At 46.2% G+C, this 16,717-nt stretch overlaps 1 protein-coding gene across 4 annotated transcripts in view; it reads right to left on the bottom strand.

Annotated features, from left to right (window-relative positions):
* EPC1 (enhancer of polycomb 1) overlaps window positions 1–16,717 on the bottom strand; it is a 103,139-nt gene that overhangs the window by 69,198 nt on the left and 17,224 nt on the right. For 2 of the 4 annotated variants that reach the window (XM_075550321.1, XM_075550324.1), the window contains exon 1: window positions 5,401–5,845. The exons of 1 other annotated variant lie outside the window; for it this stretch is intronic. In XM_075550321.1, coding sequence (XP_075406436.1) covers window positions 5,401–5,553 — 153 coding nt within the window. In that variant the 5' untranslated portion in view covers window positions 5,554–5,845. Of the gene's footprint in view, window positions 1–5,400; window positions 5,847–16,717 lie in introns of those variants that run through there. One more of the 4 variants, XR_012784521.1, reaches the window with a different exon arrangement.

The raw sequence follows: 16,717 nt of genomic DNA, 5'->3' as shown, positions 1-16,717 counted from the left end.
AGGATGGCAAGATCACTGTGAATCAGAATCACCTTGATGGCAATGGGAAATCCAAAGGGAAGCTCACCACAGATCCCATTGCAGCTCAACACACAGCACCCGCTTCCTACACAGTAGGGCTCTAAAACCCATTTTTTTTCACTGACTTTATTTTATGAGAAAATGGGGCCTAAGTAAATGGCACTCATCCAAAGTTTTAAACAGCAAACTGAATATCAAATATAAAATGAATTATCGGTGAAATAAATGTAAGCACTAACACTTTAGGCAGTTAGGCACTCTAGTTTTCAAGATTCCTTTTGCAGTTTCTAGCTTTTCCATTACCCTATTTAAACAGTCAAATGGATTCCAATTTATACTGTCCCTGTAAGCCAGGGTAAAACTGTCTCAGAGGGGTTCCAAGGTGGTCGCCTGTGTAAACGTGGTCTGTGCCATCTTTCTCCTACAGAGCAGCTGCTGTGTTCAACCCTGCAGTGATCTTTTCAGGCAGCAGCCACCGGGGAATCCTGCTTCCTCTTACCAGGCTAGGATGAGAGCAAAATACTCCTTCTGAAATCTCCAACAGTAGACCCTGAGCTTTCTCACCTGTTATCTTTGAGAAGTTGATGACAAATCTGAACTGAATGCCCCAAAACATACACCATCATCGAATTCTCTGTGTATCACAGAAACACCCCAGTTTCCAGGGTCATTTCCACATACTCCCACAGAACCTCAGCTTAGAAACATTAAAAAATCTGGGGGCAGTTGAAATTCAATTTTATTATTATTTCCCAAATTATCTTTGATTTTTCTGAGATTATTTCCTATTCCATGCAAAATCCTCAAATGGTCTCCATTCATTTCTACGTCAAACTATTTGTAAAAGTGTAGCTTTGTTTCTACTATAGTTTAGATTTCACAAATTCTTCTTCACTTTCGAGAGTGGACAGAATGGACAAATCCATATTGTTATTTATTGTTCCAAGCAAAAGGGCTAAAAGTCTTAATTTGCAAAATAGTAAAGGGGGGGGGACAGAAGATGACATTTTCGGATTCTTAAAAACAAAAAGAGAATTCAAACTTTTAAACTTATTTAAAAATGATTCAGTCTTATTTTATAAAGTAGCAAAATAATCTGTCATTAATTTTGAAAATGTAGTAACTATTGCTTCTCACATCAGGATATGTATGTTTCCAACTTAATTATTGCTGACTAATTCAAAACCAAGCAACAGCTGAGCACCTTATAAAGGATCCTGATGTTGGCCTCAACAACACTGTAAAGTGACAGAAGAGAAAGATGTCTGGTGACATATCCTATTAAGTCAATGTGTTGTAGATGACGATGGCTTGACCGATGGTCTCAAAAGTTGACTCTCTAGGGGACTACGCTTTTCAAACAGCCTACCCAAATGGTAGCAGGGAAATAAAGGCTAAACCTCCAACCCTTACAAATGGAATCACGTACTCTATAGACAAGCAGTTCTCAACGGGGTCGTGACCCCTTTGGGGGTCGAATGACCCTTTCACAGGGGTTGCCTGATTCATAACAGTAGCAAAATTATAGTTATGAAGTAGCAATGAAGTTAATTTTATGGTTGGGGGGTGGTCACAACAGGAGGAACTGCATTAAAGGGTCGTGGAATTAGGAAGGTGGAACCACTGCTCTAGACATTCCAGTGACAAATTATAACTATGAAGGGGGCCAAAACAAAAACTCTGCCCTACAATCAGGTCCGACGCGGTAACCGTACAGGACAGAGCAGAACTGCCTGTGGGTTTCCCAGACTAAATCTTCACAGGAGTAAAAATTTTCGCTTTCTGTCGATGAACAGCTAGTGGTTCCAAACTGCTGACTTGTGGTTAGCAATCCAACGCGTAATCTGCTATCCCATCAGGGCTACTAAGGGAGCCAGAGCCAGGTAGCTCCAATTTGCTAAATCACCTATCCGAATATAAAAAGCATCCATAAACAACCGTAGCAATATAAAACTGAATAAAAAATATTCAACAGTATTAATACCCTTTTAAAGCTGTTCTTTCAACTAAATATGATGCTATGCCCATAAATTTAAGTGACATCTGGTACCCTCCTATCCTTTCCTACCCTGATTTGGGTATAATTTGTGTAAACTTTTGTCCTTTTTCAAATCTCAAAAAGAACTCATTATTTACATCATAAATTGAAAGTCTCTTGCTTCCCTAGGGCTTGAAAACAATTTTTTAATTTCAGCAAATGCAAAGCTTTCATGTTACTTTTTAATTTAGCAAGTTACAATGTATTACAATCTGTAATTGAGATTTTTAATCCCTAACATCTACAATGTAGAGGTGTTTTTTTAATCCCACCAAAAAGAAAAACCATTTAAAAAACCTGTCAACTAAATTCTAAATCTGAGTTAACTTTTTTTTAATCATCTAAGTCATTGAGGTGGGGCATAGAACTATACTTAGAATCATTTAAAAATTAAAGAAGCATGTCTACTAAGACTAGTGTGTTTGTTTATATTATTAAGATAAACTATCTGGAAACACTAATGCTATCTTCTCAATGTAACCACCTACATTTGTCAAATCTACCACACAAACAAAATATGGTAATAATTATTAGATACAGCCCTATAACAATTTTGAAGATACATTTTGATCGGGAAATGCTTTCTTAATCTGGTGGTAGATAAGAAATGGTCCTAATCTAAATCTGCCCATTTTTCATAACCAACACGATTATATACTTTTTCTAAGTTAGATATTAAATCCATGTTTTATCTGGGTCACTGGAACATAAAAACAAACATCAAAAAACACGTTTTAACTAATGTGTCAGTCCAAAAGCATGTTTATATCTTAGCCCCTCTTCTTATATACACAAAATCTTCCAGCAAATTACCCAAACCTTTTTTATTTCCTAAGGTTAACTTGGAATTCAATGATTTTATTTAAGCTTAAGGAGCCCTGGTGGCACTGTGGGCTATGCACCGAGCTCCTAACCACAAGGTCAGCAGTTCCGATCCACCAGCTGCTCCTCAGGAGAAAGATGCTTCCGTGAACATTTAAAGCCTCAGAAACCCAAAGGTCAGTTCTACTGTCCTTATAGAGTTGCTTAAAGTCTCAATGTTAGTAGGTTTAGTGTGTATTTTCAATAGGGACGAACACGGTATTTTTCATGTATCATTTACACGGCTAACTACCACCAGCACGGACCACAGAATTAGAGAGCAGCCGGTTTACTCGGTATTTTCACATTCTTATTAAGTTCACTGCTTGCTCATAAATCGGAGCTGTAAAGGGAAACCAATGACAAAAAGATGAATAGGGTAGTGGGTTGGATAATGGGGAAAATGGCTTAGATGCCTCCAAAATAGGGACCCCTCCATGTGCTACAAACTAGTGATACCTCTGCTGAAATTATTTCAGTGAGCAAAAATTACCTGCACAAAATTTACGAGTACAGATGCTTCAGCTAAGCTTGGCTGACTTTAGGCTGCAGCTCTTGCGGTGTCCAGAGACTTCACAGAAACAGGGCTAAAACTAAGGGTTTACAATGCTTGCTTTCTCGTCCAGAGACTTCACAGAAACAGGGCTAAACTAAGGGTCTACATTGTACCGGAGTGCTAACTTGCTCTCTCCCCTGGAATTGAAAACAAGAACTTCAAGTTAATTTCCAAGGCAGTGTACCAACACCTCAACTTGAAAGTATTATCTGCAAAACTTATAAACAGAAACAAAAATAAAACCAAAAGACAAGATTCTGCAGTCACAAGTACTTTAATTGTTTTAAAAAATCAAAATCACTTATTTAAAAATCAATAAATGGCACCATTCAACCCTAACGTTGATACAAACCAGAAGAAAACGAGGTACTGTCTCACAGATAAGGTGCTGAAAGGTGGTACCACACAGGACAATCTCAACGACTACACACACTCAGCGCTCAGCGGCTCTTCTAGATATTTAAGACACTACTCTTAAAAGTGATCATTCAACTGTCACAACTATTTTACTTTAAAAGGTTAGGCAGCCCAAACAGTTTCAACAGCTTTATTTTCAGAGTACAGAGCATGATGATGACATTTCAAATTCTTACAGGACCAAATCGAATCGAAGTATTACAGCACAATTTCCCACCACCACATTGTAGCACCCAAATCCACGCGACTCCATGACTTCCTTGAACTGTCAATACACTTGCACCCTGGGTTTAAATGGCTGTACCTGAAAACCAATTCCTGAGCATTAGAAGTCATCAAAGTTATATTCTCAAGGATGGGAGGGGGGCCGAGGGGTGGGGGGACCCGAATGGTCGGAGATTCTATTATCCTCCCATCGGAACCCAACTCCCCCACGTGGAATCGGTACACTTGTCATTTCAATACGCAACCCACCCAAATTGGACAGCGCAACGTAAAGAAGTCACTGAAAGCATGGGGGTAAACCGTATTCAGTTCCGTTATGCGAACCCTTTGGGAAATGTGGATCTACCAACGTTGACTCTAAAGCCGGCCTTTGCTCCCCCAAGGCCGAGAAGGAAGGCAAACCGAAATGAATTCTCACGGAGAAAATAAAGAACTGGCAAAGTTCAGGCTTTCGGAGAGCCACATCTCCCCACCCTCCACTCCAACCAATCTGCAACCTACTTTCTCAACGACCTCAGGAAAAGTCGGCGAGAGTGCTCGCCGGCGCTGGAGGGGAGAGGAGAGGATGCAAAACAGAGAGAGGGAAAAAAAGGTCCCGGGAGGGCCCGACCGGCGCAGTCCAATCTGCTACGAGAGTGAGTCGCCCGGCCGGAATGTGCAGCACCCGGGACATTTCGCTGCAAGGCGGGGGCGACACCCGCCGGAAGGACCCGCAGCGCCGGGCCCGTGCGGCCCGGACACTCCACGTGGGGGCTGCGCGCACGGAGCCCGACACGCACCGGGGCCGCCGGGAAGCCCGGCGCCCCGCCGAGCACGGAACCTGCGCGCCCGGGCGGCGGCGGCGGCCCGAGAGCGCCCCCCAGCGGCCCGCGGAGCGCCCTGCAGGCAGGCCCGCCTCGGCTCCCGGCGCCGCGCCCCACCGCCTCCCAGCCCGTTCCCCTCTCCGGATGCAGCAAGCCCAGCCCAAGAACGAAAGATCGCAAAATGGCTGCCGGCAGCTCCGTCACGTGACCCCTTTGTGCCTTTCGGGCCCCCGAACTCCGCGGGACCCGGGTACAAGTGACCGGGGTCGGCGGGCGGCCTTCGCAGGGGCCCCGGCGGGCCGCGGCGGCCGGCGGCCGGGCCGGGGCAGGCGGGCTAAGGGCCCGGCCGGCGACTGAGCGTCGGCGGGGAAGAGAAGATGGCGGCCATTTTGTGTGGCTCTGTTGCTCCGTCGCCGCCGCCGCCGGCAGCAGCGGGAGCGGGGCCTGGCGGTGGGTCGGACAGGGGAGTTAACACGTACCGACTCCTCTTCCTTCTCCATTCCGGTGGGCATCTGCGGCACGGCCCGGTTTATCGAGGCGTATTCGTGCAGGTCGGGCAGATCCTCACAGCGGAAAACCGGCAGCGGCTTCGAGGCGTCTAGCGCCCGCGCCCGAAACGACAGTTTACTCATCTCAGGCGCAGCAGATACCTCTCCGCTCTGGAGAAACGGCCCCGGCCAGCGGGATCATGGAGAACCGGGGGTTCGGTCCCCACTCGCCTACCGCTGCCGGGGACTGGAGGGGCGGAGCGCAGAGCCCGCCGTCCGGGCTCTAACAGCAGCCGGGAGGGTGGGAGTCAGTGCCGCCCCGCGCCTCGCTCGCTCGCTCTCCTCAATACGCCATGGCCAACATGGCGGACATTAAAACTCCACTGTGCGCTCTTCAGCCAACCCCAGCCATTCCCCACACTGCATCGCGCAGCGGCGCGGGCACGCGGGGGGGGGGAGCGCGGGCTCGAGGCCGGGCGCCGGCACGGAGCGCGCGTCCCGCCAACCCCCGGCCCCCGCCGGCCTCGCTCCCCGCTCGGCGCGGCCCCCGCCCCCCGCCGCCCGGGAGGCGGACGGGGCCTCCGCGCGCCGGGACCGTGGGCGGCGTGCGGACGCTCGGGCGCCCGGAGCCCGCTGGGCCCCGAGCGCCGCTCGCGCACACGCTCCCTTTCGCACGCTCGCGCCCGGCCGTCCCTCCCTCCCTCCCTCCCCGTCGCGGGCTCCCGAGCGGCGGAGGCGCCGGCAAACTCGGCGCCTTTCGGGCGGCCGCCGGCGGGCCCGGGCCCCGCGCCCGGAGGGAGCCCCGCGCTGCAGGGCGGCCGCAGCCCCGGGGGCGGCGGGCCCCGGGCGGCCACCTGTCATCGCCGCCGCCCGGGCCGCTTTCCCCGCGGAGGCGATGCCCGGCGATGCCCGTGCCACTCGGTGGGCATCTCTGAAAGGCGGTCCCGACGCGGCGTGGGGTTTGAACGCGTGTCGGGTTACCACGGCGCTTGACGTCTTTAAAACAAAAATGCAACACATTAGGGGCAAGCGTTCACTTTCGGTGAACTTGTACCTGCAGTACCCCCCGCCCCCCCCCACTCACTTAATGAAGTCGGGTTATATTATTCGGTAGGCGCCTCATTAAAGCATGGGCCAGTTTCCCATCCATATAAATGGTAAGCATCCTTCTTTTAGGTAGTTTTAAAAAATTTAACCCTACTTTAAAAATAAACCACCTCTACATTTAATTTTTTTATTGTCTTCAGAGCCTAGGGAATGATTATTGGACAGTAACCTGGGGGGGGGGATAATAAAGCCATATCTTCAAAATTTTAGTCAATTATTTCTATTCCGTTCACGATTTTCTATTGGCACGGAAAGAAAATGCAGTTTCAATGACAGTCATGGGTTCGTACTAATTTTGATCATTTGGTCTCTGAAAAACTTTATAAAGTTTAATTGTATGAAGACCTGCAATACTACCCCCCCAAGAAAAAAAATGAGACCACAGATTAGAACAGATGTGCATGGATGCGTTTGATGGCTGCCGTTTGGTTTATATTATGACACACTGCAAAAAAAAAAAAAGGGCAAGTCCAAGAGCTCTTTCTCGTGGAACAGTTTTAAAATCGCACTGGAGTGAGTTTAATACTTTCGGCAACAAAATTCCAAATGCTCAGCAAGATACAAAAGTTGTTTTACAAAGTCTGCTTTTCCCCCTGGAGGCTACATAGTAAAAATAATCAGTGTTCTTAAATGCTGGGTTGGAATAGACCGTTACTAGCTCAGGGCACATGGGCAAACCTGCTATGTTCCAGGTTGGTTCAGCAGCACTCTGTAGGGAGGGAAGAGCACAAGGTGAGGCAGAGTGCAGTTTTCTAAAATTTATTCTCAAGTTGCAACTCACCGCTGTGAGGCAGAAAGACGTTCACCTGCATTTCTTGTACCTGCACTGCATTTACTCATTCAATGGGCTTTTAAGGGAGTCCCCCACTGTCTCCCACAGATGCTGCTCATCACTTGGTACCCACAGAGCCACTGGAAAAACAACAAGAAAACCCTTGGTTCATTGTGACTAATCACAACCCCCAAAGTGTTTCTGAGCCTATACATCGTCATAGGAGCAGACAGCCTCATCCTTTTGCCCCTGGAGCAGGTGGTGGGTTTGAACCACTGACCTTGGGACTAGCAATTCGATGCTTGCTTGGCAGCACCCCCAGGGCTTATGGCTCCCCACCACCTCTTCCTTATGCAACAGGGAGGAGAAAGACCCACAAATAGCAACTGTCACACCCGCACCACCAGGGTATAAGTGTTAGATGAAAACCTAGGCGATTGTGGGCACAAGCAGCAGGGGAGTCCATTAAGGGCTTTGAGCGAGTTTATGCTGTTTTGACCCCCTGCTGAGAATTTGCATTTCCAATCCTGATATACTGAGTCGGAATCTATATTTTAACAAGAATCCCAGGGTGGTTCTCGGAGATCTCCAGAGAATCTGTATGTTTACGTAGCCTCAACTGGGCTCTGGCTCAAAATGTAGATTCTGATTCAGTATGTCTACAGTTGAAATGAAAATTCTTAGCAAGGATAGAACCAGATTTAGCAGTTCAAAGCCCTGAATACTATTGTCTGAAATTCGTATATTCCTTGCCACCCTAGAATATTAGATTCCTGAAAAGTCTAATAGGAGAAGCCATAATTGGGAGTTTTTATAGAATAAAATAGAGTTGTTAAGTTATGAATGAGTTAAGGAAGTGAGTCAATTTCTTTTACTTTTATTAAAATAACTAAATTCCTTGTTCTTTGAAAACTAAAATTGCCCTCCACAAAAGTTCAAAATTATGCTTAGAAATGTGCCTTTTCTTTCCCCTGGAGATAAAATACCTGCTAGAAGTGTGTGTGTGTGTGTGTGTGTATCCTGTATTGATTCCCCATCCAGCTCCTCAATGCCCTAGGTCTTAAACCTTCAGATCCTATTGGTCCCCAAGGACTCCAAGGTCTCAAGCCCCTGTAACATTCAGCTCACGTCCCTCCCTTGTAAGGCCTAGGGGTGCAGCAATCAAGGCCCAGGGTAATTTCCTCAGCTCCCTCTATTCTGGGAGTCTTCCATGTGAAGCACACTCCGACTAACGGAAAGGTTGGTAGCTCTTGCCCCTCGGAAACCCTATGGAATTTAGTACTGTGCACACACAGGATCACCACGAATCCAAATGGACTCTAGGGTTTTGGTTTGTCTGCTTCCTTGATCCTATGAAACAATTTCCTGCAAACGTTGCTACTCCTGCACTCACTTTCACTTTCTTTTCTGTTCTCAACCTCGGGCTGCTTCATTTTCTAAATACACCAAACAAACAAACAAACAAACAAACTCACTGCCATCCAGTAAATGATGACCTGTACGGACTCCCCGGGGGCTTCCAAGACAGTAACTGTGGACTGGAGTAAGAAGCCTTGTCTCCTGCGGAGCTGCTGGTGGTTTTAAACTTACAACCCTGAGGACCTCAGCCCAACTCTTAACCACTACACCACTAGGGCTCCAGACCAAACAAAGTGATGTGAAGTTCTAAATGCTGAAACACACACACACACACACAGCGGAACATACTAACATTTCCTATAAGGGAAACGTTGGTTGAGGAGGGACTTGTAGTATTAAAAAATAGCTGTAATTCATGCGACAAATATGTACCGAATGACTAGACAACACACAGAGCTACCATTGTAAGGGAGACAAACAACATGCCGCAAAGTGATGCCTAATGAACCCAATGCAGTGCGGCGGGCATTTAGCAAAGGGCCCAATTGGCTCCAGTGGGGTTTATCAGACATCACAGACAGGGTGGTGGAGGACATGGTTTGGAAGGACGGCAACTGGAAATAGGAATGCGTGCTTGAAGAAGGAGTACTTATGGGAGGACAGAAGAAGGCGACAGCCAGGTGTGTCTGAGGAGGAGACCTTTATTTGGGCCAGCATTCCGTAGGTGACAATCAGCTCTCGCGGGGGATGTAAAGCTGGTGAGAACTTGGGTGGAGGGAGTAGTAGAACATAAAATGAGATCAGTTGTTTTATGGTGCAAATGCTTACTTAGTATATCATCGCCTTCGCTTTCAAACGCCAAATTTATTTTTGATAAAAGAAAAGTTACAAAGAGAATACATATGTGTCAAGTGCAGCTGCACTGACACTGTTTTTCCTTCCTTCCTTTTTCCGTATGTATTCAGCCTGAAAGATGGCTCTCAACATTGGGTTATGGCCACGATGTCTGTTCCTAAGCCCTCTTCTTTCTTCTTTGGATCTGCTTCTGTGACTTGACTGTATGTACAGGGGGCTTCAAACAGTTCATCGAAAATAGAATGAAAGGGTAACAGAATATTTCCACCAACATCTTGGAGCTCCCTCGCATTCTCACTCACACTGTCTTAAAAATAACCACACCTGGCAACAACTGCCAACTCAAATCACCCTTCATTTGTTCACTTCTTCAATGAACCTTTTTTTAATGAACCTTTCTTAAGAGTCTCTCTCTCTCTCTCTCTCTCTCTCTCTCTCTCTCTCTCTCTCTCTCTCTCTCTCTCCCTCTCTCTGACTAATGACGACTGCTAACCAATAGTAGCTGGTAGACGCTATGTGTTCTAGGGCTAAGAGCAAACCAACAGTTTCCTTTGGGGATTTAGAGTGAATGCATACCACCAAGTTAAGGTGCCTAAACTTCCCATTTCTATTCGGTAGCCTCTTCCCTTCCACAGGCATACAACATCTCTTTATGTTGCTCACTAAATAACAGTTAAAATTCTCTAGTGTGGTTGTCAAGGACTCTCATAATTTTGCTTCCCTCTCTTTACCCAGAACCATCTGTCATTATTCCCAGCCTCTTCGCTCTGGCGTGGTAAATCTCATCACTGTGTTAAAAAATCATGTCTCCCTTGCCTCTACGTTTTTATTCATTTCTTTCCTTTCCCCCTCTTTCTCCCTCTTCAGATGGGCCATCTATTGCTAAGGATCCAAATCCTATTGCACAGAAATGTTTTTTGAATTAAAATTTAAAAGTCCACGTTCTGTTTCCCCAAAAGGTTTATTGAAGCCCCAACCTGTAGTGGAGCCCGGTGGTACAGTGGTCATGCCTTGGGCTGCTAACTTCAGGGTCGACGTTTCTTAACACCAGCTGGTCCAGGGGAGAAAGAAAGGACTTTCTTCTCTTGTAAAGAGCTGGTCTCAGAAACTCACAGGGGCAGTTTTACCCTGCCTGCCCTATAGGGACTCTGATTTGGTAGGGGATTTTGTTTTGTTTTTAACCGATGGTACCTGTGAGCATGACTTTGTTAGGAAATGGGGCTTCTGAAGATGTTGTCAACTGAGCTAACATGAGGTCATTCTGGAGTAGAGTACCTCCTAGTCCCATCTGAATGGTACCCTTCCAAAGGAGAACAGAGAGACAAATAAGGGGAGGCAGCCATGTGACAATGGAGGTGGAAATCTGAGTGATGTGACCAGAAGCCAAGGATTGCAAGAGACTAGGAGCGAGGCATGCAGCACATTCTTCCTCACAAGCGCTCACTAGACGTGGCCAACACCTTGCTTTAGAACCACTCACTGCCTACGAGCCAGTGAACGTCTGTTCTTACAAGCCACCCAGTTGATGGTAGGTGTTGCTCAGGGTTCGGGATGTCCTATATGATCTGTTCACTTTGTGAACCACCTGTTGCATACGTACAAACCTTCCCCATTCCAAATCTGTCGATAAGTCAAATATGAGCAGAAGTCGGAACACTTGGGTATGGTTTACATCTAATACTAGTCAACTGTTTCTCTTAGTATGTAGTACATAGGGTTCCTTTCTATGCATAAAAAAGTAATGAACCACTTTCAGATACAGTAAAACATCTTTAACATAATAATAATAATGTTTAGATGCATGCCACAAAGCAATGCCCATTTCTTATTCTAGACCACTGTGTATACATTGATTTTTAATGTAGTAGACGTGAATGGTGTTGGGGCCACTCATTTGCAGCAGGATGTTATGTGGCCAGGGACTGCATTTTGGGGAAATACAAGTGACCGTGTTTTACTATGGTGGACCTACGGAACTAAAACTTAGGTAAAGCACTTGAATGGTCTCTGGCCCACAGTAAATACTCAATAGATAGAAAATAATGTTGTCGTCCTTCAAAATTCAATTCAAGCATAAGCTCCATGCAACTATCATTGACTAATCACCTTCTCTGTGACTTAATTTCTGATGAGGGAGCTGTGAGGTAGAACCAAAGCTATGCTCCCAAACCCGCACCCAAGTTCTCATTCCTACAGTCCTACTGCACTTCAGTTAGTAAGACTCATCACTCCCTTATCACCATCTATTCCACACTTGAAGGGGCTTTGGCAGGACAAGGGTTAAGCATTCAGCTTCAAATGAAAAGGTAGACGGTTCAAACCTCCAACCACAACACGGGGGGGGGGGGGGGGGGAGGGGAATCACCTAAAAATCAAAACCAGTGGTCTTCTTCCAAAAGATTAAACCAAAACTACACCCATTTCCATCAAGTCCATTTTGATTCGTAGCATCGGATTCAGACTGTCCAAGACTGCACATCTTTGCAGAAGACGGCCTCATTTTTCTCCCTTAAAGCGGTTGGTGGGTTTGAACCATTGACAATTAGCAATCCAACACAGCCCGCAGCATCGCCAGGGATCCTTCTCCATAAACAATGTCAGCCTAGGAAATCTTACGGGATAGATCCACTGTTTTACAGGGACCCCATGACTCGAAATCAACTCCACAGCAGGCACCATTGCACGCTTACTACATACCGAGCAATGTGCAAGTGGCCTCAACGCGTTCTCTTGAATTCTTCTCATGACAGTTCTACCAGCTATGTCCTCTTGGGCTTCGGAAAGTTACCTGACCTGCCTGTGGTTTCACAGCTACCGAAGGCAATGCTGGAATTTGAATTCCTGACTGTCTGGTCCCAGAGCAAAGCCACAGAAGATAAGGTGGCGTGAGAGTCAAAATGGTAGTATGCGGGGAAAAGATGCTGACTGTCGGATTATTCTTTCAGAGGCTTGGCAGTGAGGAGAAGGAAAGAGGCGGAGAGGAGGAGGGCAAGGGTTTTGTTGTTTTTAAAGGTGAGAAAAGTGTGGACATGTTTTCATGCTAAAAGGAAAGCATCGTGAATCAGTCGTAGTGACTTCTTCCCTTGAGACCAGCAGGAGGGCAGGCAAGACTGGGTAATATAAAAGAGCAACTTTCTTTGAGTAGACAATAGGATTTTTTAAAACCCTAGGACTTAGGCATTAAAAAATATTTATCGAATGTCTGTTAAGGTTAGGCAAAGTGGTTTGTGCTGGAGAAACAATGGTAAACAGTTCTGGTTGTGCTGCTGCGTTAGTCTTGGAATGTTACCAGCCAAGTCAGTGGTTCAAAGCCATCAGACCCTCCTTTGAAGAAATATGAGGCTGTCCGCAAAAGCAAAAATCCACAGCTGTGCAAATTTACCCTGTGTAGGTTCACTATAACTCAAAATTGACTTGATGGCTCTGGGTTAATGTGATCCTTAGCCTCACTGAGTTGATAGTAAACCATGCTGCATTTGTAGTTAATGGGAAGAATGTCAAATTCATTTCCTTAAAACATGAATTCGGCACATTTGTCTACTAAAAAGTAATATAGTGCTATAAAGGAAATCATTGTGTGAAAGTGTTAATACTGAATGATGGTGCTTTAAATTGAAGCAGTAATCCCCCTCCCCCTTATCTTTCTGCTTTTCATTTTTCTCATAAGCTTTATAAAGAAATGGCAACAAAATAACTTTTCCAAATTAAGATTTAAGAATATGCAAGCTGGAAACCCTTTAGGAAGCGTGTGTGTGTGTGTGTGTGTGTGTGTGTGTTTCCTGTTCATTTAGGAAATGCCAGCAAGTAACTAGTCCAGTTGGCATGGAGATAGTCTTAATAGAGTGCCACAGAAACAATATCTGAATTAGGGGTCTCTACAGAGTTGATTTATGCATAGACTTCTGTGCACAGTAGTTAAGAACTATGTTTGTTTGACATATGGCGACCACCTACCTGTCTGCGGAGGCGTGTGTGTTGCTATAATGCTGCTGCACAAGTCTCAGCAGAGCTAGATGCCTGGGTGGCACCTCGAGAGGCTAACCACAAGGTCGGCGGTTTGAACTCACCAGCCACTCTGTGAGAGAACGGATGAGGATGCTCTGCTTCAGGAAAGACTTACGGGCTCGGAAACCCAAAGAGGCAGTTCTGCCCTGTCCTGTCTGGTCACTGTGAGTTGGAACTGACTCGATCTCAGGGAGCTCCCGAGGATGAAAGATAGACACGGAAGAGAAGCCTGGTGCTTTCATTCCAAAGCTCAGCCAATGCAAATCTCCTACAGGGATCACAAAGATCCGCTCTGCTGCTAGTCATAGGAATGCTGTGAACCCAGAAGCATTCCATTCCACTGTGCACAAGGGTCCTTGGGACACACCGTCCCGAGTCTGGGGCCAGGGGAGGCCAGCTAACGACACGTGTCGTATAAAGGAAGGGCATTCACAATATGCCCCTTTCCAGTCCATCCCCATCTTCAGAGAATATGGGGGAAATGACCAATCCTTGTGAACTTAGTCATTTTCATTAAATTCGATTGCCAACCTAGACTTAAAAGAAGAACCAAAAAGTCCAGATTCTAACTGGGACTCGCCACGAAGTTTGAACACATTTTAAGACTTGGCTCCCTATATTCCCGGCTCCTAAAACTCATCCCAGCGTCCTGGTGGTTGGGTGCTGGGCAGCTAACAGCAAGATCAGCGGCTCAAACCACCAGAGGAAAGAGGAGGCGACCTGTGGCCACCTGCCCCACAACGATTCCAGTCTCCAAAACCTCAAGGAGCAGTTCTACTCTGTCCTCAAGGGTCACTGCGAGTGAGCATCTGCCCACAGAACTGCCCTGTGAGTTTCGGAGACAGTGACTCCCTCTGGGACTAGAAAGGCCCATCTTGCTCCTGCAAAGCGGCTGGCGGTGTCCAACTGCTGGCCTTGCGGACCGCAGTCCATAGGTAGGTGGAAGTCATCTGTTCTTTTCCTCACCAGGCAGGCAGCCGCTGAGTACTCGGTGGGGACATCTCAATGAGGATCCTGTCGGGGAAGCACTTTGGAGCAGAACTAGGGAATCATTTGGGACCTGAACAACGACAGCTTCCTACTCGACCCAAGAACTCACCCTGAAGCCACCTTTCCCATTCCCTACATTCCGGCATTTTGTCAGATGAGTACACCATCTGTTTAGGCCGGGGGCGAAAGTATGTGGTAGTCTAACCTGATTGTGCTAACTCACTGTTAACCCCTTGACACTTAAGGCGGTAGCGCAGGCTGTGAGAGGTGAGACTATAAAAACGAGAGACAAAGAAGAGGGACCAGTCTTTACCTGACTGTGAACCTGGAGGAGACGGACTATGATGTTGCTGATGGATGCCAGGGAATGGTTCCAATTCATAGCAATTATGCACAACATTTCATTATTCACAATTATGCACAGCATAACAATTTATTATGCACAACAGAACAAGCCACTGCCCCGTCTTTCAACCTCATCACTATTGTTACGTTTGAGCCCACGATTGCCTTCGGCTGTGTCAATTCAGCTTGGCATTAATCCACACCTAAAGTATCTGAGCATCGGTTTTACCAAGCGACACCTACAAATCACTAATGGTATAAAGTGTTACGCTCCTATACTATAAATTATACCTGATGAGATTTAGAGGAGCAAGAAAGAATTCTTAAGGTAGCAGAAACATGTTGGAAGACTTAGATACAATATTTTCCCCGACTTAGATACAATTTATTAGTGGACATAGATGGTCAGGCCAGAGGACATTCAAGAGAGGGGACAGACTGTGAGTTACAGTAGCTATGACCTAGATAAGGAAATCATTTCTCTTTACCTTCTGAGATTAAAGGTATAGAAGTATCATTCATATAATCTAATAACGGCGTAATTGTGAAATGGAATGTTTCACTGTCACTCTGTTTTTCATAATGAGATTTTGAGTCACATGGTGACAAACAGGTAAACACTCTGAACCCAGTTTCTCCTCCCTTCCTTACTGGGCAAGGGAAAGTAGACACTCCCAACCCTGAGGAGTGAGGTAATAGGTGTGAAGAATGATTCATGGAGGGGGAGCGGAAGGGCTGGGAGACAGCAGCCCTGGGAACCCCCAAACCTGGGAGGTAAGCAGCTGGAGAGGAACCAGGGGAAGAGTCCCAGGTGGGAGGGGAAGTTGGGGAAGTCAGGAAAGAAGCCAATGAGAGCAACCTTTCAAGGAAGGGGCGGTCAATGAAGAGGCCCCAGAAGAATGAGGACCTTTCTGGAGATCCTTTCACACCCACTTTCGAGAGGACACTGCTGGCAGCAAAGATATTCCAACCTGAGACGGAAGTGGGGTCAGGGTCACGGACTGGGTACAGCCTGAAGCATGTTCATTAATCATTTACTGGTTAGGGCAAACCCAAGTTAAAAAAGGAAGTAATTTCTCTGACACTTTTCAAAGCACATACATACATGCTTGTGGAAGTGAGACCTCTGAGAGATCAAAAAGGAAGTTTAGGCGCAGAACACAGCCAACACCATCAGCACCTCCCACACGGAGAAGAGGAAACATTTCATTATTTCGCGAGTCTTCACACCATCCTGGTGGCAAGAGGAAGTTGAACATAGTTTTTATTCTAAAGTTACAGACAAAAGACTGGACTTATCCAAGTGAATTACTCACAAGGGTCTAAGCCACATCCAGAACGGAAGATTTCTTTGGAATTCGAGTTCACACACACCAGACTTACAAGCTAAAACTCAACCCAAACCAACAAACACAGCCCTTCGGTGGGTTGCAGTGTAATAGTGCATGTATCTGGGCGAGACTGTAGATTTCGGTTTCAATTGACTTAATAAAGTTGACATCTTGGTGTGCTTGCTTTCCTTTGCAGTCCTTTTTGAGTTTTGCTTTTCATTTGTTTGTTTCGCACTCTGGGGCATGCGGACAATTCTGTTGGATGGCCCTCACTTCTCAATGACTATTCTAACTTGAGAATGTTCCTACCGCCTTAAGCATTCTAAGAACAGTTTGGTGGGAAATACCTCTCTCCTGTGTGCACCATCAATCATGTGCTGTCTCCTTCTCTCCGCTATGTTCTGTCATACGTATGGTTGCTAAGAGACAAGAGCTGACTTGACAGCACCTAACAATCATTTTTCTGTAATTAAGAAAACTTGTAATATAGCAATTAAAATAAAGAGCGGGTTTACATTTCTAGGAGTAAGAGCACCAAAAATGA

The sequence above is a fragment of the Tenrec ecaudatus genome, chromosome 5 (genome assembly GCF_050624435.1).
Source record: "Tenrec ecaudatus isolate mTenEca1 chromosome 5, mTenEca1.hap1, whole genome shotgun sequence".
Lineage (NCBI taxonomy): Eukaryota > Metazoa > Chordata > Mammalia > Afrosoricida > Tenrecidae > Tenrec > Tenrec ecaudatus.
The sequence above is the reverse complement of the archived record's forward strand: the minus strand, read 5'-3'. Positions and strand labels throughout refer to the sequence as shown.